The sequence below is a fragment of the Alligator mississippiensis genome, chromosome 5 (genome assembly GCF_030867095.1).
Source record: "Alligator mississippiensis isolate rAllMis1 chromosome 5, rAllMis1, whole genome shotgun sequence".
In the NCBI taxonomy this organism is placed as follows: Eukaryota; Metazoa; Chordata; order Crocodylia; family Alligatoridae; genus Alligator; species Alligator mississippiensis.
In genome coordinates, this window is record NC_081828.1 from 135,525,423 (window position 1) to 135,549,937 (window position 24,515).

Genomic DNA, 24,515 nt, shown 5'->3' on the forward strand with positions numbered 1-24,515 from the left:
AAACCAATAAATTTAAAGTTAGGCATCTTGTTTCAGTAAAGAAGTAATTCTAGGCTTCTCCTTCCTTTTCTGTGAGGAGCAGTGTTTTCTATAAAAGATGGCAGTAATATTCCCTGTATCTCTTCGTTTAGCTTTGCAAATAATTAAATGCCTGCACATGGGCAGACTGTTATTTTTAAAAATAAGTTTTAAATAAATTTCAGTTGCATTAAAAAAATCTGTTTGGCTGAGGACAGAAAGCTCTTTGCGATGAAGAACAGAGCTGCATTTTCATATGAAGATTCTGATTCACATCTTATACACCTAAAGCTGATTTTCATAGTTTCATAGTAGCTAGGGTCAGGAGGGACCTGAACAGATCATCTAGCCTGACCCCCCTGCCACAGGCAGGAATGAATGCTGGGTTCAAAAGACCCCAGACAGGTGATCGTCCAACCTCCTCTTGAGTTTGCCCAAGGTAGGGGTGAGGACCACTTCCCTGGGAAGCTGGTTCCAGATTTTGGTCACCCTAACTGTAAAATATTATCTTCTGATCTCTAACCTAAACCTATTCTCCATCAGCTTATTACCATCGTTCCTCGTCACCCCAGGTGGTGCTGGGGAGAAAAGGCTCTACCTTTTCTCCCCAGCATCTAAGGCTCTTTCTTATGGGAATGGTAGAGCCTACCTATTTATTGTTGACCTCCCCTGATGAGTTTGTAGGCAGCCACCAGGTCCCCACTCAGCCTCCTCTTGCCAAGGCTGAACAGGTTCAAGTCCCTCAGTCTCTCCTCATAGGGCCTGTCCTGCTGCCCTCTCATCAAGTGAGTGGCCCTCCTCTGAACTCTCTCCAGGCCACATCCCTTTTGAAGTGTGGTGCCCAGTACTGGACGCAGTATTCCAACTGCGGCCTGACCAAAGTCGCATAGAGTGGGAGTCTCACCTCTCTGGACTGGCTTGAGATGCACCTTTGGATGCATGACAAGGTATGGCTGGCCTTGCTGGCTGCGGTCTGGCATTGGCGGCTCATGTTCATCTTGGAGTCAACAATGACTTCAAGATCCCTTTCTGCCTCTGTGCTTTCAAGAGGGGAACTTCCCAGCCTGTATGTACGCTGTGGAATCCTTCTCCCAAGGTGCAGCACCCTGCATTTATCTACGTTGAACCCCATCCTATTCTCATCTGCCCATTTTTGTAGTCTGTCTAAATCTAGTTGCATCCTCTCTCTCCCTTCAAGTGTGTCCACCTCGCCCCACATCTTAGTGTCATTGGCAAATTTGGACAGCGTGCTTTCCACCCCCTCGTCCAAGTTGCTGATGAAGATGTTAAACAGTGTGGGCCCGAGGACCGAGCCCTGGAGTATCCCACTGCTCACATCTCGCCAGGTTGAGTATAACCTGTCCACCACTATTCTCTGGGTGCACCCCATCAGCCAATTTTTTACCCATCCAACTGTGTAGGCATCAATGCCACAGTCGCTTAATTTATTGATGAGGATGGGGTGAGAGACAGTGTCAAAGGCCTTCTTAAAGTCTAGAAAGACTAGGTCCGCGGCAACACCATCATCCAAGGATTTAGTTATTTGGTCATAAAAGGCAATCAGGTTGGTCAGGCAGGACCTGCCTTTGATGAACCCATGCTGATTGCCCCTGCGCATGATCTCCCCTGAAGGCCCCCCGCAGATATGCTCCTTGATGATTCTCTCCAAGATCTTCCCGAGCACCGAGGTGAGGCTTACAGGCCTATAGTTACTAGGAGGCCTATAGTCCTCCTTCCTCCCTTTCTTGAAAATTGGGACCACATTAGCCAGTTTCCAATCCCCCGGCACCTGGCCAGATGACCACGAATGCTCATACAGCCGGGCCAAGGGCTCTGCGATGACCCCTGCCAGCTCCCTCAACACCCTTGGGTGGAGGGCATCTGGACCTGCAGATTTAAAAATGTCTAGCCTTTCCAGAAGATTCCTAGCTACATGTGCACTAACTGAAGGCCTGACAGAGCTGTCCACAAGACTGTCCCTACCTCTGGTAGGTGGGATTTCCCGGTCCCTGTTCAAGAAAACAGAGGCAAAGAAACTGTTAAAATTATCAGCTCTTCTGTCTGGTGTAGCCACAAGATTACCGTTTGCGTCTTGCAGGGCCCTACATTTTAGCCATGGACGTCTTAATAAAAATTGATGGAGTGTGAGAGAATGTAGATCAGTCTCTGTCCTACTTTAATATAGGAATAGCCGTGCTGGATCAGACCAGTGTTTCATTTTATCTTGTATCCTATGTGTAACACTAGTCAGTAGCAGATGCTTCTTAGGAAGGTGCAAAATACAAAAGCAAGCCAGTATAATGAACTCTTAATTACATAACCTACCCAAGTAGACATTTTAAACTCCATACAGTTCTGCTTGTCTTAGGACCCATAGCATAAGGTCAATTTTTTTTGGACTCAAAGTCATGTACTTGTAGATATTTTTAGTTTCTTGTGAGAATTGTAGTAACCTATTTGCTTCATTCTTCTGAGTAGTCACCAAAATGTGTAATATACTTTCTATTGTTATAAAGAACACTAGAAATGAACAGCACAAAATTCTTACAGTTATTCTTTGGATGTGGGTATAAGCGGACCAAACAAAATACTTTATGTAATGCAGAATAACCTAGTACAGGTATGGGCGGCAGAAGGCCAGGGCTAACAGAGTTATCCCCCTCAAATGCAGGGCAGTGGGCAGAGGTGCAAGGTAGCCTGGCCATGGGCTCCAGGTGGCTGCAGCAGGGATGGGGAGGGGTGCACGTGCAGCTAGGATCACAGCCCCGTGTGTGGATAGCGGTCCAGCACTGGCAGGCAGGTATCAGTCTACTCTGTAAAGGGGAAGGGGCTTGGGGGTACAGATCAAGGTCCTCACATTGAGGGAGGGAGTGGGGCAGGGGTTCGGGTGAATGGGGCCCCAGGGCTGGGCTGGGTCATGGGACAGTTGGAGCCCGGGTGGCTCATCCAGGAATGCCAGGAGGTTCCCGCTATTGTGTGTACCCTGGGGAAGGTCCGGGAGGTATGTGCCCCCCCAATCTGTACATGGAGTGGAGGTGGGCTGTTGCATACTAGGCTCTGTACCCTGCAGCCGCTGCCTCCAGAGCGGCGCAATACCATGTGCCTGCTGCCGTTTGGCTGTGCCATGCCCCCTGCCTACCCAGCTGTAGGATACACATGGTGTCACACAGCTCTGGAGGTAACAACAGCAGGGTACGGAACCCAGTGCACAGCAGCAGCCTGCCTGTGTCCCGCGCACAGATCGGGGGGGCATGAATCCCCCCCAGGCCTCCCCTGAAGTTCACCCACTGGCAGGAGCCCACCTGCTCTCCTGGACGAGCTGCCCAGGCTCCGACCCTCGCATGACCCACCACAGCCCTGGGCCATTCACTCCTGCTCCTGCCTCTGCCCCGCTCCCTCCCTCATCACGGGGGTCTCAATCTGCCCCCCCATGGCCTTTCCCTCTCCCCTTTCCCCACCGACTTACCTGCTGGGCAGGGATGTGCGTGTGCGTGCACACGTGCATATGTGTGCGCATTCATCCCCCCCCCAATAATTTTTTCTCCCTCCACCTATGAATATAGGTATATCAGGATGAAGAAAAGATAATTGTGTGTAAGGCTGGCATAACTCTTGAAGTCCTGTTCCCTTAACTTGGCTATCAACACTCTGTATTATGTAGGCTGTGTATGCACATTGAAATTATCTGGGAAAATTCTTCTGGGTTTGTTTTCTTAATGGAAAAACTTACCCAGAAACTCCTGAACAGACATTTGAATGCTGAGCAGAGAGCTTTCAGTACTGATGCTATGCAGCCAAGGGCCCCCTGTGCATACATCTCAGTGTGCTCCGCAGGCTCTCTGCCTGCCTGGAGATAGATGGCAGCAATGTACAAGGCAGCCCTAATTAGCTCACAGACTGCTCTGGGTCATCTGAATCAGTCAGAGTGACACCCTGACTCCCCTGGGCCAGGTAGGTGAAGCCATGAATTCTGGGATGCTGGAGGACTGCTGCAGCTCCTTGCATAAGGGAAAGTTTACAGACATTTGCTTTCTTGTGGAAGTGATTTAGTCCTGCTTGTTCCTGAGGTATTTTTCTCCTGGAGTGGCTATTTTTGCTTTGGGAGAAAAATTCTTGAACATCTATACATGCATGGTTTCCATAGGGAGAGCAGAGACTCTCCCAGTGAGAGCTAAGCGCAATCTGCAAGTGGCCTTAAATTCTCCGGTACCATTTTTTTTTTTAAATGGAGGTAACGACCTCATAATTGTTGAAACGATTGCCTTGTTAGTGGTATATGTCCAGTGTTGAAGCATAGAAATGTTGAATGAATAGTCAAATTGTTCTCTATTTGTTTTGTTTTGTAGGATCTCCAATGTACACTGCTCCAGAAGTAATAAATGGAGAAGATTTCTCCAAAGCCAGTGATCTATGGTCGTTGGGTTGTTTACTATATGAAATGTTTTCAGGTATATATTTGTGTGTGTGTATGTACACACATATCTGACTAATCTCTGTTGTAATTGTACCAAAACCTAATTTTTCCACTATGCACACTTTCAAAATGTTTAGGAATGTTAAAAAATAGGAATGTTTTTAATATGTATTTTTCTAAAGAATTCTTGAAAATTTTACTGGAGATGCTTATAAAAGTAGTAACAATTATTTAGGACCCTTGTAAAATAACTAAAATAAAGTAAATTCATTTTGCCTTGATACCTGAATTATAAGATGGTTTTAACTGTCTGTAGTCCTCAGTCATTATGACTTTGCTAAATTAGAACTATGTGAGTTTCAGTTCTGTCAATGGATTTTATTCTCCTAAACATGAAGGTTTATTTTTGTACATTATTTTTGTTTTTTTATTTTAAAGGTAAAATTCACTTGCCCCTGTATAAAGTTACAGTAATTGGACACCCTGCAGGTGAAGTGATATGTGTGTGTTGGGACTGGAGATCAGAAGATGAAAAGTCCTCTTCAAACAGTGGTGCACAGTTTTAGTGTAGTAACAGTCTTCTGGTCCATTAAAAAAACAGTTATGTAGATGTTGAAATTTCTCTCCTGCCTCACCTTGATGTTATTGCTGCCACTTTGCTGTCTTAAGGGGCTGCCTGGAGACCCCTTTGGCATGCAAGATATTTAGGAGCATCCTGCAAATGGATTCTTCTGCTGTTTTTGTTACTCATTGGCTCTCAGCACCAAGAATTTGTCTATTGTTGTTTTTGTAGGTGCTTCGTAAATTGAATTCAGATTGAAGGTATTTGTTTCCTTAGGTTTATCCTTAACAGGATGAAAATTATCTAGCTATTGTTGGCTATAGCTCACAACATGTTTTGAAGCCTTACAAAATTTTACCTAACTCTGTTAATAAAATACCATTCATAGGAAGACCTCCATTCTTCTCGGAAAGCTTTTCTGAATTAACTGAAAAGATTTTGTTTGAAGATCCTTTGCCGCCTAGACCAAAAGGTAACCTTCTCTTTGTTCAGTGAGTCAAACCAGATTGTTTGGTACCTAAATTGCCATATTTAGGTGTTTTTTGTGGGGTGGGAGGGGTGTGGGTTACTTCCTCCCCCCCCCCCCCCCCGATTTTGCTAATCAATGTTTCAGTTCAGAAAGTTAAAATTCTTAATGACTGAAGCCAGTTGTCTCAGTTGAATAAACTTTAACTGACTTGATGTCTATTCTATCAAACTTGTTGTTGTTGTAATTATTATTAGGGTGTAGACATAAGACACAGTTGTTTTGGAGTAATGTATCTCAATTTTATTGTATAGTAAACATATAATAAGTGAACACATGACCAACTCTCCAATGCTACTGTGGCAGGGCAGTGTTTGTGCCTGCCACTTTAAGGGCCTGGACCTAGCAGCTGCCAGGTGCCTGATGAGGGCAGCCATTTTGAATCTGGGGCTGCGCATATAAGCAAGGCAGTTCTGCTGCCACCCCAGTTACCACCCCAGGCCAGTTACCACCCCAGTGAAAGGCGGGTCGGAGTGCCTTAATCCCTAGCCCCCACAACCGAGTGGGTTACCCCTTGTTTGGAGGGCCTGGAGGGTGGACCCCCAGAGAGAGAAAAGGGCCATAGACTCACACCTGTCTGAACTTCTCCTGACTGGCCCATGCTGGGGCCAGGACCGGAAGGGTCGAAGGGCTGGGGGCCACCGCGAGGAACTCCCAAGAGCTGAGGGCCTGGGGTTCTGACTGGCCTGGAGGTGGGCCAGGGCTAGTGAGCCAAAGGTCCTGGGGGGACCACACCCAAAGGAGAAGCAGTTCAGGGATCTATGCTGCCCAGGATGAAGGTGGATGAGGCTGCCTGATTGAAGGGATCATAGAGGGGCTCAGTTGGAGGATTTTGGGACCCAGTGGGGGCCTGTGATTGTAGGAACATTTGGATGCCATCAGCGAGGCTTGGGCTGCGGTGTAGGGAAGGAATGGAGTCGCAGATAGTGCCCCCTGGCATTGGGGCAGGAAATGGGCAGCCTCCTGCTTAGTAACATCATTTAACTAATTAACAACAAGGCGTGGTGGGTGAGAGGGCGGGCAGGTAGCCCAGAAACAGGTGGGCGGGCTACAGTGAGATCGGCCCCGAGAAGGCCCCCTTTTACAGCTACCTTCCCACATTAAGTGCTGTTAGAGGGCCAGGGAAACTAACTCAGGCCATAGACATAAGATAGTAACTTTTACATGTAGTAAAACTACTTCACATTTTTCAGTGGGTAGCTTTAGCTCAGATTTGAATGTTTCAGGGCTGAATCTGTGTTTTCTTAGGAGTCCCCTGTGGTTCAGTGGTAGAATCCTTGTCTACCACATATTTGACCTGGGTTTGATTCCCAGACACTTATATGACTACAGCCATGGAGGTATCAAACACCTGGACTCAGTTTGGTCTTTGAATTCTGTCTCAGTGGCCTAAAGGGAGGATGGAAGGTCTCTGGGCAGCCTCCACTCCTCCAAAAATTCCTGCCCAGGCATATGCAATGAAGGTCTGGGTAGCCCTCATATATTATTTTAAATTTAATTTTATGATTTTGAATTTTCAGAGTAAGCAAAACAATGCTTTTTTGTCAGTTAAAGAAAAATGCAGAATGGCTTCTTAAAATATCTAGCTTGCAATGAACTTCATCTTAAATGCCCTTGATATACACTAAAAAAAATGTTTTAAAAGGTATAATACAGGGATGAAACAGTGGAAATTATGATTTAAATAGGGGCTGTCCAAGTTCTAAGTAGCTGGGATCTACATGCCCCACCAGCTGGACCAGGGGAGAGGGCACACACCCCATGGGCCACACCAAGGCAAGCCATAGCCCCCTGGGGCTGAACACCTCATGAATGTCTCCCCTTCCCAAACATGCCCCTGTAACGTACCCTACCGCTGCACTGTGCGCCCCCACCCTAGCTGTACCGCACACCTATGAAACCCGCCCCCTCCCTCCTGCAGGCCACGTTTGAGAATATGAGAAATTAATTTAAAAATTTTCAAAAAGTACCATCTCACCTAGTTACAGGAATCTTCTGAGGCATAACTGTTTAAGACTCTTGTTTTGCAATTGGTTCTGAGTTGACAGACCCTACATCCTTGTTGAACACACTGACTTCAGTGGATAAAGCCAGGATGAGGGTCTATATTTTTTTCTGATATTGACATAATCTTTCTAGCTTTGAAATAACTTATTTTTATTACCAAACACATCTTACTGCAAGTTCTTATATTTACAGATTCTTCTCTTCCCAAACCTTCCTCAGACTTTGTTAGTTTGCTTGATGGTCTGCTTCAGAAGGATCCTCTGACAAGGTAAAGTAGTCTAATTCAAGATTATTAATATCATTTTATGGTTTTCCTCTTCCTTGTTGTTGCCCCCCAGGGACCTGTCAGGTTTTACTGCAGCATGGTTTGAATAAGCATGTGTAGCAGCTATTCAGTGAGTATAAACTTAAGTGTGTAGCCTTCTATTCATACCAGATTGACTGACAGCAGGGATGGTGCTGGGTTAAACACAAATCCAAAGTGTGTTTCTATTCTGTTTTTTTTACATACATTAGAAATGCTTACATCTTTGCATGCATCATTACTTATTACTACGTGCTCATTAATGATCCTTATAATTACCCTTTGTTTTTCTTATATCCATTTTGGGTTGTATTGTTCTCCGTACTTTTCTCATGATCAATCCTGCTCGGTGCCATGCACCTTCACAATCTACTGATTAATTAACTTATTCCAGTACAGCATTTCCTATGCATGTAATTGTTTCAGGCTTGGTTATACCATCATGTGTGCTTTTATTTACTTATTGCAGTTTGTACTGATTCCATCCATCTCAGGATGTTCTTAAACAGATCTCAAATTCTCTGATGCACTCTGCTGCCCTTCACAGAACGTAGGGCCTCCACACTGAAACTCTTTCTAGCCTGTCTTCTGGCCTAAACTCCTCTGAAAACTTATTCTTAAAATAGTGAATTCTTATTTTGCAGATATAGTCTGGAAAATGATGTAGCTGTTTGTTTTGCATGTGCTGAATCAAAATTATTCACTTACAAAAAATTGTGATTTGAGCTTTGCTTACATATAGTTTGGTAATGATACCAAACAAAGACTGTCTTATGGGTAATCAAACTGATACCCATTTTAGAATGATGTTAATATTAAATTCAGTCTATTTTTAACTTATTTTCAGGCTAGATGAAGTGAGCAGTCAAAATGTTAACATTACTGGGCTTTTATTTTAAAATTGTATATGTACGGTATGTAACTATGTAAGACTTGCCCGTTACTGGGAATTATAGTACTGTTTCAGACTCTCTTTTCTATTATATTTAAAGATTGAACTGGACAAACCTATTAAAGCATTCATTCTGGAAAGATGCTTTCAGCAGTTATGGAGGTGAATCTGCAAACAGTCAGGATACAACCTCAAGGTACAGCATGCTTAGGAAAAATAACATTCTTAAATAAAGTGTACATGTCTGTTTTTTTTCTACTTTTGTACACTTTTTTGATGGTAGGGTTGCAGTGTTTGTAGCCATGACGGTCCATGAAATGTACAAGAGTGAAAATTTTTTGTAACACCTTATAGCAAAGTGATTGTATAGTTGGGACAGATGTTGGACAAGCCTTTAGACATCAGGTGCCCTTCCTCAGGTCTAAGAAACAGGTAGACACAGGTTGAGCTAAGTAGCAGAGAGAAGACTCCATGTAAAGACAAACAGTCTGCTTGGAGGGATGGGGAGGGACCTAGTCAGGGAACTTCTGGTGGGACTAGACGTGTTCAAATAAGCAGGTCCTGATGATCTCCACCCCAGAGTGCTGAGGGAATTAGCAGAGGTCATTGTGGGACCCCTGGCACGATTTTACGAGCACTCATGGTGCTCTGGCGAGGTGCCAGAGGACTGGAAAAGGGCCAATGTGGTCCCCATTTTCAAAAAGGGAGGAAGGAGGACCCAGGAAACTACAGGCCTGTTAGTCTTACCTTGGTCCTGGGGAAGCTCTTTGAGAAAATTATCCAGGAGCACATCTGCGAGGGACCAGCAGGGGGGATCATGTTTAGGGGCAATCAGCATGGGTTCATTTGAGGCAGGTCCTGTTGGACCAACCTGGTGGCCTACGACCAGGTCACAAAGCCTTCTGGACTTTAGGAAGGCCTTCAACACTGTCTCTTACCCCATTCTCATTAAGAAATTAGGTGACTGTAGCGTCGATGCCTAAACAGTCAGATGGGTCGCAAATTGGCTGGTGCACCACACCCAGAGAGTGGTGGTGGACAGGTTGTTTTCAACATGGAGAGATGTGGACAGTGGGGTCCCCCAGGGCTCGGTCCTCAGGCCTGCACTATTCAACATCTTCATCAGCGACTTGGACAAGGGGGTGAAAAGCACCTTGTTCAAATTCGGGGGTGACACTAAGATGTGGGGAGAGAAGTGGGCATGCTGGAGGAGAGGGACAGGCTACAACTAGATCTGGACAGGTTACAGGGGTGGGTGGATGAGAACAGGATGTGTTTCAATATGGACAAGTGCAAGGTATTGCACCTGGGGAGGAAGAACCAGCAGCATACCTACAGGATGGGGAACTCCCTTCTCATCAGCACAGAGGCAGAAAAGGATCTTGGTGTCATTATTGATTCCAAGATGAACGTGGGCCACCAGTGTGGGGATGCAGTCAGGAAGGCTAACTGCACGTTGTCATGCATCCACAGATGCATCATGAGCAGGTCCAGGGAGGTGATCCTCCCCCTCTATGCGGCACTGGTCAGGCCGCAGTTGGAGTACTGCGCCCCATTCTGGGCGCTGCACTTCAGGAGGGATGTGGCCAGCATCGAGAGGGTCCAGAGGAGGGCCACTTGCATGATCGGGGGTGGCAAGGCAGGCCCTACGAGCGGAGGCTACAGGACCTGAACCTGTTCAGCCTCCACAAGAGAAGGCTGAGGGGGGATCTGGTGGCCATCTACAAACTGGCCAAAGGGGACCAGCAGGCAATGGGAGAGTCCCTATTCCCCCGAGCACTACCGGCAGTAACAAGGAACAACGGCCATAAGTTGACCGAGAGTAGATTCAAGCTAGATATCAGGAGGCACTACTTCACAGTCAGGGTGGCTAGGATCTGGAGCCAACTTTCAAGGGAAGTGGTGCTCACTCCTACCCTGGGTGTCTTCAAAAGGAGGCTGGATAATCACCTAGCCAGGGTCATTTGACCCCAGTACTCTTTCCTGCCCATGGCAGAGTGTTGGAGTTGATGATCTGCTTAGGTCCCTTCTGACCCTACCAACTATGAAACTATGAGACCTCTACCCTTGTTCATCCCTCCAAGCAGACTGTTTGCCTTTACACGGAGTCTTCTCTCTTCTGTTTAGTTCAGCCTGTGTCTATATTTCTTAGACTCTCTTCAGAGACGAGCACCTAATGCCTAAAGGCTTGTTCAACGGCTCTCCCAACTACAGTATACCTTATAGTGGAGCGATTGTATCATACAAACGCCTTGCTTCTTGTTTTTTCTGGTAGTTGCTTGTATTTTTCTTTTGATATAAGAATTTTTAAACTTCATTTTTTAGTATTTCTAGAACAATAATTGACTCGGGCTATTTCATGTCACTTGATGTATATCTTACACATCTTTAGAATTATATTATTTCTGTCATTGTGAAGTTGTGCCCTCATCTACTTGCCATATGATGAGAAATCTCACTCATTTCCCACAAATGAATAGTTTTATTGACTCCACTGGAGATTAGTTGTGTATGATGAGCTGAATTTGGAACTTCATTCTCAATTTGATTTAGAAGACATTTGCACAGTATATGTTGGTGCTGAAATAAACTTGCTTTTCTCCTAACTATAACAACCTGATATTTGTTGCTAAACTGATTGCTTTTACTTTTCTTTTTGTTTGTATAATAATGATGCACTGTAGTATGCACTTATGTAATTTTTTTCATATTTCTCAGAACCTTTTAAATGTGGGTCAGTATTATCTCTGTTTTAGAGAGATGAGTTATTTTTATCAACACATCTGTTGATAAAAATAATCCTTTAATGCTTTTCATGCATTAGTCTTATAGCATCACAAAGCTTAGCAGTTCAACATCTTGCTTTTATACAATTAAGTTTTATAACCAGGCAAATGTAAGCATAGGACAGGTACTATAATATAAAACATAAACATAAAAACTATCAAAACATAAAAGCATATAAACAAAACTATAATATAAAACATTATAAACAAAATTTGTTTACACTGTGTTGCATGTGTGAAATTTCTGAAAATAGGATCTCTCAAAAGTGCATTGAAAGGGTTGGGCTTTTCCATAATTACTTCTGTTTGACTTATTTTATAATTCCTTACTTTGAATATTTTATTATGGTTGTTCTGTTATATACCTTGTTTCATAGGTTGGAAGATCTTTTTGGTTCCAAAACAGTAAAAATGGTAGTCTTTTAGAATGATGGGACTATACAATATTTATTTTATATTCCTCCATTGTTTTCTTTAACTCTCTCCCTGCTTATGGCTTAAGTGCTGTAGGATTTCATATTGCCAGTCAAGCAAGAAATCAGAATATAAATTTAGAGATATAATTAAGACAAGAAAGTCTGTAATAAATGTGGGTGGTGCTTGTGTTGCTCATAAATATAGTGGTTTTCTTTATAAAATATCTGGGTATTTTACATCACCTGTCAAGGATCTGCTGAATTTTGAGTAAATAAGAGATCTAACAATCTTGGAGTCTATACCATTTCCTTTTCAAATTTAGAAATTATTAGCTGTTTGCTTCCTGGTACAAAGTAGATTAATATCTAACCTCTTGGAGATGATACAAGACAGTACAAGAGATTTATGAGATTCTTTTACAGAACATGCTACATTCTAAGCCTATATGTTATTTTTTTCATATATTCTGTTAAGTTATCTAGAATGGCTTACTGGGGTTTTAACTACTGTGTTGTTTAGATTTGCTGTGCGCATGGGTATATAACATGATTAGAATGGTGGTGGCTTTTATTAGCACTACCACTATTGCTAGTACTATCGAAGTGATAAAAGTGCTTGACCGCCTGTGGGAGAATCTTAGTTAAATTTCTGTGCTTCTTGACTCAATTGAATTCACAGCCAGTAAACTCTTTCACATTCTGTGTGGTTTTTGAGTATAAGGAAGCTAAGCTTGTGGGTCAAGTTCTCAGAATGTGAACCCCAGAGAAGCATATTTTTAACAGCAAAGTACACTTGCATCTGAAAGGGTACGCCAGCCTTTTAATTTATTTACCTCCATGTGCAAAAGGTGATCAAGTAGCTTTTATCTGTCTTAGTTTAGTTTATAGACTTCACTGTTAAGCACATATTTGTTTTGACTTCTGCTTTTTATAACCAGGTGGAAAGTTACACAGGTTTTCTAAAATTCCTGGTCATCAGATGTATGAAGGTCTTTCTGTAGTTTGAACTAATTTGATAAATCATTTGGTATGGTGATATAAAATTAGCCTCTCTAGTTTCATCTTTAATATATTTAGTGCCACTAGCATTGATCTCACATAATTAATGAGCGTCAAGATTCAGAAGTTTTAGTACTGAGATTTTCTACCAGTCACTTGGTAGAACCCTGTGTACCACCATTGCCAACACTGATGCAAACACTGTTTGTACAGAAGCTAGTACAATGTAGTCCTGGTTCATGATAAAGTTTTCAGTAATACAAAGAATAAATAATAATTGAAATTATATTGACTTTTAAAATGCATTCAGTAATTTGTATCTCTCTCTCTTCTCTTGTTAACCAGCAGTGAGAACTCAGAGGCATTTGTACCCAGAGATACCAAGGAACCTTTAGATACCAATACAAAATCAGATAATCTGTCATCCTCAGGAGCAGATAATAAACACCCTAACAAATCTTTCAAGCTAGGTAATATTATACATAGCTAATAATGAAATTCAATAACAAATTAATTTGGGATGAACAAATCCCATAAATCTTATCAGTCACTTATTCCAAACAAGATGTGTTTTATTCCTCTTATTCATTAATGAATGCAAGTCCTGTGTGTTCTTTTCAACAGAGAATCCAGATGAATTGCGGCCTAAAAGTGCACTTGATGGTGAATCAAATGAGTCCATGTTTCTTCTCAGGTATGAATAACAAAAGCAGTCTCTATAATTTTTACTTTTTGTATGCTCAGATATGTTGTTACTATATTAAGATATAATACATGGCTGGAATGAAGTATTTGTCTCACAAGTTCATAGGGAAAGGTAGCACATAAATACATAGTTTAAATGGTATAAAGTTGTCTCCTTCAACTTTGAGAGATGTAGAAATTTAAATAATGTTTTTTAGTACTGTTTTTCACAGAGAGGGCTAATCTTAGCTGTTTCCTAAACCATATTAGAGAAACATTATTTGTAGGTTTATCCATTGTTTAGAACATTGAAATTGTTCTTAATTTACATATTCACAGCCGGCTTACAAACATTAAAAAAAACAAAAGAAAAACACACTTTACCAGAAGAAGCAGCACAGTAGTTTGACCTAGTTCTGTAGCATCTGTATAGATCAGGTGCTTCAGCAGGGCTTTTTGGCGTTTTCAGCTAAGAGCTGATTCAATCCCCACTAAAGCGCCTGAGCTATACAGACCAGACATTGGGTGAGCTGGGTCCAACTAACATGCTCTGTCTTCTGGACATGCACTGGGCTTGGTTTGGGAGCATGCCCAGTTTAAAGTAAAGCGCTTTTTTTTTTTGTTAACGTCTGTAAGCAGCCACAGTGCTCTTTACTATTTAAGCAGTCCTTAATTGCATGCTAATAGGACAGTATGTTTGAAACATTTTGTTTCAGATAGTCTAACAGTTTTTTACTTCAGTTCACGGGTAAAAAAGTAGGGTTAGAAGGCAGCAGCATCCCTAACTAACCTGTTTAACTAATCTGCTCTTGACTACTTCTAGGGATGGAGATTCTACAACTTCTCTAGGTAGCCTATTCCACTGCTTAACTGCTTTCATAGTCATAGTCTACGACAGACATTCAAAAAGCCTGAGCCTGAATTGATTCAGTCTTTGCAGGTTAGTCTAACCTGACTAGGCTGAACCAGTTTCTAACCGTGAAGACATTCTCTCTGAACTGAAGGAATGCAGGCACATGCCTGCAGTAGCTCAGGCTAGAAGCTGGGGGGTGCTAGAGAAGTCCTCCCTTCTATTTTACAGTGCTGAGCTCAGGCCAGGCCTCGGAAGGACGCTTCGATTTAGGGAAGGGTCCCTCCTCCTCCTCCCCCCTGCTCTTCCTGACCAGCGAGGGAGCCAGCAGGGTGTTGTTAACACAGCATTTAGCACCCCATCAAGAAAACAAAAGCCTCTCATTAATTTAAGCTCTTCCTAAACAACTTTTTCCAAGGAAGGAACAAAGGGACATTACCAGCTGACCTGTTGATTAGCTCCAAAAGCGGACACTGTCCTATCTGCCTTTGTCCTGTCTGCCTTATCATTTGCTGCCTACGATCTGGTCTGTGCTGTGGGAGAAGGGAGGGGGGGAATCTCTGCTTGTGCAGGGAGGTGGGAGGGGCAGAGGGGAAGCCAGCCAGAGGGGTGGGGCCAGTCTTGCTCTGGAGCAGAGAGCCCCATCCAGGACTGCAAAGCATCTGGGATGCTGGGGGACTCTGGTTTAAGTGAAACCAGGAAGGAGTCTGGGACAGACATTGCATAAACCAGTTTGACCCAAATCAGTTAAGTCTGATACTACATTCAACCAGGTTTATCTCAAACCGGTTTCAGCCATTTTCAAACTGGTTTATGTGCCCTGAATGTCTGTTCTGTTACAGGTTTAATCCAGTGTCTGATCACTGATACACAGGTTTATGTGTAATGTCTGTCCCTAGCCATAAAGTTTTTCCTAATCTCTAACCTAGTTTTTGGCTTGTTTTGTTTTTGTTTTGTAATAAGAACACACTGTTTCCCCATAATCAATTTATGGTCTAACGTAATCCTCACTGGATTATCTGTAGTACTGCAGTATGGAGTACAGTAGCCAATCATTCCCCAGTCTGTATTTGAGCATGCAGGTATTCCACAAGGATTTTGCAGCTATCCTTGCTGAATTTCATCCGATTGATTTGGACCATTTCTCCAGTTTTTCCAGGTCATTCTGGATCCTAGCTCTACCCTCTAGTGTCTGCAACTCTACCCAGTTTACTGTCATCTGCAAATTAGTTAAGCATGTCCTATGGAGGATATCAATTGCTATGTATTATTTGTGCCACATACACCAGTAGTTTGTAAGAGAAAAAAATGAAGTGATTACTTTTAGTTATAAGCTTAGTTTTTGTCCGAATGGAGAAGGTAAATGCTAGTCAAAAATGCTAGTCATGTACTATTCTTGCAGAAGATGAGCCCAAATGAAGGGCTCATGTGTTATGATCCAAACAGACATGATAGATAGCCCATCAGCCATTAGAGTAGTTCAGCCAGTGATTTAAAAAAAACAAACATTTACTAAAAAAGAACACTGAAAACCCTCTTTATAAAAAATAAAAAGGTAATGTGCTAAACTAACTTTAATTTGAAAAAAAATGATGCTATTTTAAACTTTAATCCAGACATTTTGACTGCCAGACTTTTAAAGGAAGTCAAACCATTGCATTTGAAGGGAGTCACAAGCCGAATATCTGGAAACAAAGGGTTTGTGGATGTGCTAAACCAGTGGTTCTCAACCTCTGATACCGACGCAGCAAAAGCGAAACCGGAAGTCCCACCGTGGCGCTTCCAGTTTTGTCACTGTGAGCTGAGTCCGACCTTTTTCCACCGTGACCTGGGGCAAAGCAGCTTGCACAGCGCCTCCCTCCCTATTACCCAGCACACTGATGCTGGGGAGTGAAAGCCCTGGGGCACTGGATGTGGCGGGAGGGGTGGCAGCCGGAGCTTCCTGCCTGAGAAAGCAAAGACCAAAACGCAGCACCCACTTACCCCCTGCCTGTGTCTCATGTACCCCCAGGGGTACGCGTACCATGGGTTGAGAAACACTGTGCTAAACCAGTGTTTGACTATAATAAGCTTTTCTGCAAGGCAGAGATAAAATTTTCTGCCTTTGTGGTTTTTTTTAGGTAGTTTAGTTCAGTGATTAGCTCATTCAGAGTCAAACTGGGAGCTGAGAAAGTGGAAAAGCATGTGTCTTCTTCCTGTTGCTTATGAATAAAAACAAGGTGTGAAGAATGGGATTTACCAATTCCTAAATTTTGAACTTGACATGATAACTACAAATAATTGATTCTGTTTATCATCTTTAGACAATACTTCCTTTGTGTAATAAGTTATGAAAGGAAATAACTAGTTGAGCTTTTTTCTTTTGTATGGCATACTTAATGTACAGATATTTAATGGCTTCTTTTTGTGCATTTTAAAATTGAATTCCAGTTTTCATCTGAAGAAGTCATGTTTCTTTATGGACACAAACTATAAATAAAAATAACTAAAATTACAAATATGGAATACAATTAAAATTGATAATGTAACATCTGAGTTTCCTGTGTACAGTTTTAAAATCCTGATTTTAAAATTATTTAAATGACTTTAATAGTGATCACAGATGTATTTGTGATCACAGATGTGTCGCACACTAGACTCTCCATGCTGATTCCTTTCATTGTCTTGCTTTTTAAAGTTTTTATGAACAAACAGCATTGGAAATGGGAGTGTGTGGGGGTGAGGAAAGGGGGGTGGGAGGAAGGCATGAGAATCTTTGTAATTTTTCAATACTTTCCCAGCTTTCGCACAGCTGGCAATAAGAACAGAAGAATAATCTAAACTGAATATTGTTTCCAGTGAGTTTAATTCTCTTGAGATATTTGATGACTCAAAGATTGAGGAGATGGGATTTTACCATGTTTACACTATTGGGTATTTTAAAAACACTAAGTACATGTTTGGTAGATGGAACAATTTTTGTGCCTGACAGCCTTTCAGAATAATGGGCAATTTGTGAAAGTTTCAACAACTAGAGTATGGTTTATAGTATATTGAACCTATTCAGGACTCTCTCTCTCTCTCTCTCGGCTTTATTTTAGCTCCCGTCCTACCCCTAGAACTAGCATTGCTGTAGAAACAAACAACGTTCTTCTTACTCCTACTAAGAATTCCCCTCAGAGAGATTTACAGGCCACAAAGGTGAGCAGAAAAATATTATAGCCTGTTGATAGTGTTTTTAGATTTAAGGTTGTAGCCTGAATTCCTCAAATATTTATGTATCAGTATTAAACATGAAATAGTACTGATATGCTTTTTTTTTTACTTTACAATTTCTGTACCAAGTAAAGTATATAAAATGGCGTGTACTTACGTAATTATTTAGATTTTCAATAATGGCTTTGTATAATATGCAATAATGATTTAATACCTTACTAAGAAACCGCGTTATAAAAGAAGTATGTTAGGGTCATATTTAAGGTTGTTAGTGCAATGTCTGATGTTAGTTCACATGTATAAGCATATCCTTTTTAGAAAATATGAACTGCAGTGATCAAAACACTCTGTACTTTATCTGATTTTATCATTTCTATAGCCTTTAAAGACTAGGGATTTCATACTGTGGTGTTTTTAATGATACTTATTACTGTGGTAGTTTTTAAGTTACAGGGTTTTTTGTGGGAATGTGTGTGTGTATATTTATGTAAACAAAGGTCCATATGTGAAATAAATTATTTTTTTATTTATTGATGTTGCCGCTTAAAAGAAATATGTTAATATAATTATAGTTCATAAAACGTACCTGATGGTCTTTTAAAACCACCTTTATTATGACTAAATGTACTCTACAGAAAGATTAATTGTTCTCACATACTTTAAATGTTCCAAATGTAGTCTAATAAATAACACAGAATCCATAAAATAAAATAATTGCATTTTAAATGTTAGAGACAATGAGATTATTAATGTAATTACATAAATAACTGTAGATATTAAATTGCAAGATGTCTTTACTATTAAGAAAATGTTTTTAATATCTTGGGCCCTGCTCTTGCAAAGACGTGTGTTTTGAGTTTTCTCTGAGACTAATCACAATGTGTAAAGTTAAGTACATTAAATAATTTTGTGCAAAATTGATTTCTTTGCAGATTGGGCATGAATGTTTGTGCACATACCTTTCTCTTATATTTCTAGATAAACTTTGAAATGGTCTTTCAAGTGTTGGATCTTGTCCATACAGAATATTTTCTCTCAGGAATGAAAATTATGTCAAGAATTACATAAACTCTTATTTGTATATAAATACCTATTCTTTTGATCTGAGGCTTAAGAAAAAAAGAATTATCTGTACAATTGGGAGGAATCTGCTAGTAGAAATGTGTAGTGATAAAGATGGCAGGAATGTTGAATATTAAGATCCCTGTTCTTCAGACTTTTAGGACTCAGGCAAGCTGTTTAATTTTCTTCTGTCTCAGTTTCCTATCTATAAAAAGGTGACAATGCTATTTTTTGTTCTCCTACCCTTTACTGAGCAGTCTGTGTTTGCTATAAATTAAGAAATCTAGGCACTATATAAACCTTGTCTTAGATTTGAGTAAATACAGTTATGTTCGTTGTTTGGCATGGACGGGGGGGGGGGGAAGCCCCTTGTCTTTGATTCAAGTACAATGTCGTGGGGGGTGGGATTGGCAGATGACTGCAAGGGACAGTGGTGGGGAAAATTTTAAGTCAGCCCCCCTGATAATTAGATTCTGTATATTCTAAACAAATTGATATCTTTTCCACATATAGAATCTAATTATTAGGGAGTCGTCTTAAATTTAAAGTCATCTTGATTCAGGTAAATACATAAAATATACAGAAATAAGAGTATTTCTCTTATCTATACCAGTGATGCTGAACCTATCTGGTCCCAGAGGCTGGATCCAGCATGTGGCATTGGTCCATGGAAGCAGTCTGGCTGTGGAGTGACCTGTGTTCTGGGATCCAGCCATGGAGTGACACAACACATTGGCCTTACTATGTGCTTGAATGATCTAATGCATAAGAACATGTCATCCAGCCCAAATGGCTCCACAGAGGTCTAAACATATGGCAGGAGGGGAGTGGAAATTTAATGATGCCACCACTCCCTCAGCACCACATTTCTGGACCTCTTGTAAGCCCTGTGGGCTGGCATGAGATTGAGCACCACTGATCTATACAATGCAGTTTGGTAACGGTGAAACACAATGTTGCAGAAGAAAAGTTTTCTTTGTTATCAATCTGTCTACTATATATATTTTTCTTTTTCTAGGCTGAACATATGTGCTCAAGTCAGCAGGATATGGAGTTCAGGCTAAAAGAGCTCATCTACACTGAGTTTGACCTTACTGTAACCCCCATTCTTGACAATCCAAAGGTACAATATAATAAAATAATAAATAGTAGATTAAGGGCTTGCAGGGCTGGGCTGTTTATGCACAGCAACTTTTCACAGGGTGAAACTCTTCCTTTCTTTTATAATTGTCATTATACACATATACACCCAGTCATTTAGCAAGCCTTCTTGAATTTTCTGGAGTTTCTCTGGCACTGTGATGGTACAAGTTTAGAGAATTTGATTTAATTTTAAATCAAGTATTTGTCTGAGGCCCCATCCAATGTTTTATTTGTTGCAGGATAAATGTGAGTTTTGCATGATTTTTATGTAACATGCCAGATGTTACAAAAAAGCAAGGCAAGTTATCCCATGACAAAAATGGGGAACCTACAATAACATTACATATCTGCCTTAGAGAAGTTCCAACTTAAATCAGCAACATACTTTCTCTTACTAGCCATACTCATGCAGCTGATGATTTTTAGGAGAAAACGTTCCAATCCACACTGTTATTGTGTCACATACTACCCTCTAAACTCCAGCTACACTGTATTGACATCCTGTTACTATAAATCACACTCAAATGCATAATTGAATGTATAAGTAATTGTCCAACTCAACCATAAACCTTCATTGCATATTGATCTCTCATGAAAATATGCATTTAGCACTGGATACAATACTATGTTAATATGAAATTTCCTTTTATTTTATTTTTTTTACAATGTGGTAACTCTTTCAATGTACATCTATATAATAGAAATTCTTTATTAATTGGTCTTTAACCACATGTCTATTTATTACCCTACAATAGATCATTTTAAAAAGAAAAGGCATTTTTTTCTTATAGAAGTGAAGTAAAAATGTTAAACAAATTATGGGTGCTTTATTTCTGTACATTAAAATCAGCTCAATACTGAAATTGGTTAGTTAATTACTACCAGACTGATACATTAAATCCCAAGTACTAGCTTGGAATACATTTATGTGATAACGTTGACATCTCCTTAGTAATGGCAGGAATGTTTTTATTGGGTGCATGAAATAATCTCATGATTCATAATATCAAGTTTATCTACTCAGACTTTCAGCAGTTCTGTTAAAAACTAATAGTTATATCAAACAACATTTTTTTCCAGATAATGAAACAAGCACCAGTTAGATTTGATCAGAAAACACTACATATACCAGCACATTCAGGTACAATCCTGCTAAAGTTGTTTAAATGTATAAGTGCTACACGTGTAAATGTAATACTTCTTTTCCTCTTCGTTATTTTCTATTTGAAGAGCTGCAGTCTCCTTTTGATTCATAAGTTTCATAGCTGATGATTCACATGTTTCCTGTATTACATTGTAATTTTGTTATAAACCATGCTAAATTGTTGAAATAAACCTAAGATCAAGTTTCATATAATATCTATAAAAATTGCAAAGACAATGAATGATCTTCATGAATTGCAGTGCAGTCCACAAGAAAGTGATTAGGAGCTGTTACTGTTTAAAAGTATTAACCAAAATAGTACCACATAAATCCATTTCTTACCTTAAAATTATGGAAAGCTCACATTATTTAAAATATGCTTAGGAAAGTGGAATCTCTATGCTTAAATGTATTTCTCAAAGTTGTAGCATTTTCTAGTACACAATAGGAGTGGAGAAGAAGCTGATCACTTGCATCACTTACAATCACTTTTCTATTTTTTTACCCTGCACATCAAAGTTGGATCTGGGGAAAAAAGTGAAACTCTTTACAGTGAACTGTAAAATTGAGTGTTGTTTTTTGTTTTTTACAGAAATTTACAATAAGCAGGTGTTATTTCTTTGATTAAATCACAATTTTCTGGATGTGCAAATTAAATTATAAATGATAAACAAAACTTATTAAAACTGCTAAGTCAAGGAACTCAAAAGTTAGGAAATGCCAAAATTAACATTACATGTACAACTTTAGTTCTGCCTTCATATGTATATTCTTTATGATACAGTCTTAATTTACACAGTTGTACTCATTTTTTCCAGTCCCTGTTTCTCCCCCTTTTTTGCTCCTTATCCAGCCTGTTTTCAAACTCACCCTGGTCTCCAGTTTCCCTTATGGATTCCTAATCCCAGTTCAGGTTTCTTCCTGTGCCTTCCCAGTCTTTACCACTATAGTTCTTTGTTACAATTTTTTGTCTAGCCAGTACAATTTTTATTTTCTTTATATTTCTTGGTCTTATTTTGCTTCCCTCTCGATCTGCTTTCCTCTTCAGTTCCCTGTCTCAAGCTCTGTCTCCCATTCAGGATCTCTTCCTCACTTCCAGTTTCACCAACATTGTTATCCCAGTTTACTTCCATTCTCATCTATATTCAAATAGGAGAGCTGCTTTTTACACTGCTTGGGTGCCAGCTAGGATGTCACTGAAAATACAGGAGAAAGCAGAAGATGCTCAGCCCCATCCTTGTTTAGAACAGTAATTATAGGGAAAATTTGAATTACAGGTACACGATTACCCAGTCTTTGTCATATGTAGATGTTGTGAAAGGATGGAGAATGCTTGAGCATTTTCTGAGGATGTCATATGTGCTTTCTGATCAGCACTAGGAGCTTTAAGAGGCTTGAGCATTCTTAATAGCAGAATTTGAAGGATTTCTTAGTACCTTAACATTGGAAAGTCTCTCTTGAGTATATAGAAACAGATTTTTCAAAGGCTTATAAAGTGGATTGCATGTGGTGGATTTCATGGTGATGGCATAGAGTATATCCCTAACGTCATATCCCTTTGCATGTTTGCTCCAAAGAACGGAATGCTCCAGATCTTTTCAGATAAGATTACTAGAATTTAACATAGATAAAATCACATAATTTTCTTTATTGTTGTTCTTGGAAATGCTTGAACCCCTGCAATTGACATTTTCTGAAAAATATTCAGCCTAAGGCAGACAACTGATATGCAGAAGTTTAGTCAAAATGGTTAAAGTTTGATAAATGTGTAATCAAGTTCAAAAATTGTTTCTGTAATCAGAGGTGTTATAACTAGTCGAAGTCATTGCAGGACTGCTAACAAACCTCTTTGAGAACTCGTGGCACTCGGGAGAGGTAAATGTTGTGTCCATTTTCAAGAAGGGGAGGAGAGAGAATTTCTCAAGGAGTAGTCCATATGCAATAAGCTACTAGAAGGCAACATTCTGAACAACAGCCAGCACGGTTTTGTCGTGGGTAGGTCATGTCTGACTAACCTCATCTCCTTCTACAACCAGGTTACTCCTACCTGGATAAGGGAGATGAGGTCAATGTCATCTACTTGGACTTTAGGAAGGCCTTTGACTTGGTGTCCCATGAGGCTCGCAAGGTAAAACTAGAGGTCTATGGGCTCAACAATTCAACAGTCAGAAGGGTGGGAAACTGGCTGTGGTGTCAGACCCAGACAGTACTAATAGATGGATCTGTGTTGACCTGGCGGAAGGTAGCTAGTGGGGTCCCTCAGGATTTGGTACTTGGACGAGTGCTTTTCAACATCTTCATTAATGGATCTGGACGTGGAGCTGCTATGCACACTGGCAAAGTTTGCCGATGACACTAAGTGCGGGCACACCTCAGGGTAGGCTGGTGATCTAGGCAGACCTAGAGAGATTAGTTAGGTGGGCAGACCAGAACCAGGTGCTGTTCAACACTGAAAAGTGTAAAGTGCTCCATATGGGGAGGAAAAATCTGCAACAAACTTACAGGCTTGGTGGTGCCACGCTACCTAGCATCACGTCTGAAAGGGACCTGCGGGTCATAATTGACCACAAAATGAATATGAGCCACCAGGGTGATGCTACGGTTAGCAGAGCAAATGATACGCTGACGTGTCGACTGATGCATGTCAAGCTAACCTAAGGAAGTTATTCTCCCACGCTATTCAGCATTGGTGAGGCCACAGCTGGAGTACTGTATCCAGTTCTGGACACCACACTTCAAGAAGGATGTGGATAAGCTTGAGAGAGTCCAGAGAAAAGCCACTCGTATGATTATGAAGGCCTGAAGAACAAGCCGTATGAAGAACAGACAGATATGGGACTGTTCAGCCTAGGAAAGAGAGAACTTTAGGGGGATTTGGTGGCAGCTTACAAATATATCAGGGGAGAGCATCAGAGGCTAGGTGAACAGCTATTCACCAAAGTGTCCCAGGGGAAAACCAGGAGCAACGGTCATAAACTCCTAGAAGGAGGTTTCAGACTGGATATAAGGAAAAGCTTCTTTACGGTTCGTGTGACCAGACTCTGGAATAGACTCCCAGCAGTGGTGGTGCAGGCACCTACCTTGGAGATCTTCAGAAGGAGACTGGACACACATCTTGCTGGGGTTATTTAACCCCAACATCTTTTCTGTCCAGAGCAAGGGGGCTGGACCTGATGATCTCACAAAGTCCCTTCCAGCCCTAAATTTCTGTGAATCTTTCACCCATCCCAGTCCTGCTGATTCCACCTTCAATTATGAAATGTTTCTAATGCCCAGCATCAAGTTGTTTTTTAATGCTTGCTGAAGTTGTAATTTTATTAAAACAAAAGGCTGATTGTTGTTGGGAGCGTAACATATCTTCTTTGGATCACTTCCATCTCGTTTATTTTGGGAGGTATTGTTGGGCTTTATTGTGTTTTGAGGAATGACTCTGTACTTTAGCCGAAAATATTTTCTTTTTTAGAACTCAGATAGTGTTTCTGCTTAGTAATTTTTGTTCCTTGGGTGTGTAAG

General features: G+C 40.9%; 1 protein-coding gene across 4 annotated transcripts in view; it reads left to right on the plus strand.

The window, feature by feature from the left end:
- The window catches only part of ULK4 (unc-51 like kinase 4), a 468,513-nt gene that overhangs the window by 21,613 nt on the left and 422,385 nt on the right, over window positions 1-24,515 (plus strand). For 3 of the 4 annotated variants that reach the window (XM_059728765.1, XM_019483511.2, XM_019483506.2), the window contains exons 6-14: window positions 4,365-4,466; window positions 5,383-5,466; window positions 7,720-7,795; window positions 8,824-8,919; window positions 13,270-13,394; window positions 13,549-13,618; window positions 17,539-17,638; window positions 19,734-19,838; window positions 20,939-20,999. In XM_059728765.1, the coding sequence (XP_059584748.1) occupies window positions 4,365-4,466; window positions 5,383-5,466; window positions 7,720-7,795; window positions 8,824-8,919; window positions 13,270-13,394; window positions 13,549-13,618; window positions 17,539-17,638; window positions 19,734-19,838; window positions 20,939-20,999 (819 nt within the window). The remainder of the gene's footprint in view (window positions 1-4,364; window positions 4,467-5,382; window positions 5,467-7,719; window positions 7,796-8,823; window positions 8,920-13,269; window positions 13,395-13,548; window positions 13,619-17,538; window positions 17,639-19,733; window positions 19,839-20,938; window positions 21,000-24,515) is intronic. The other variant, XM_019483510.2, reaches the window with a different exon arrangement.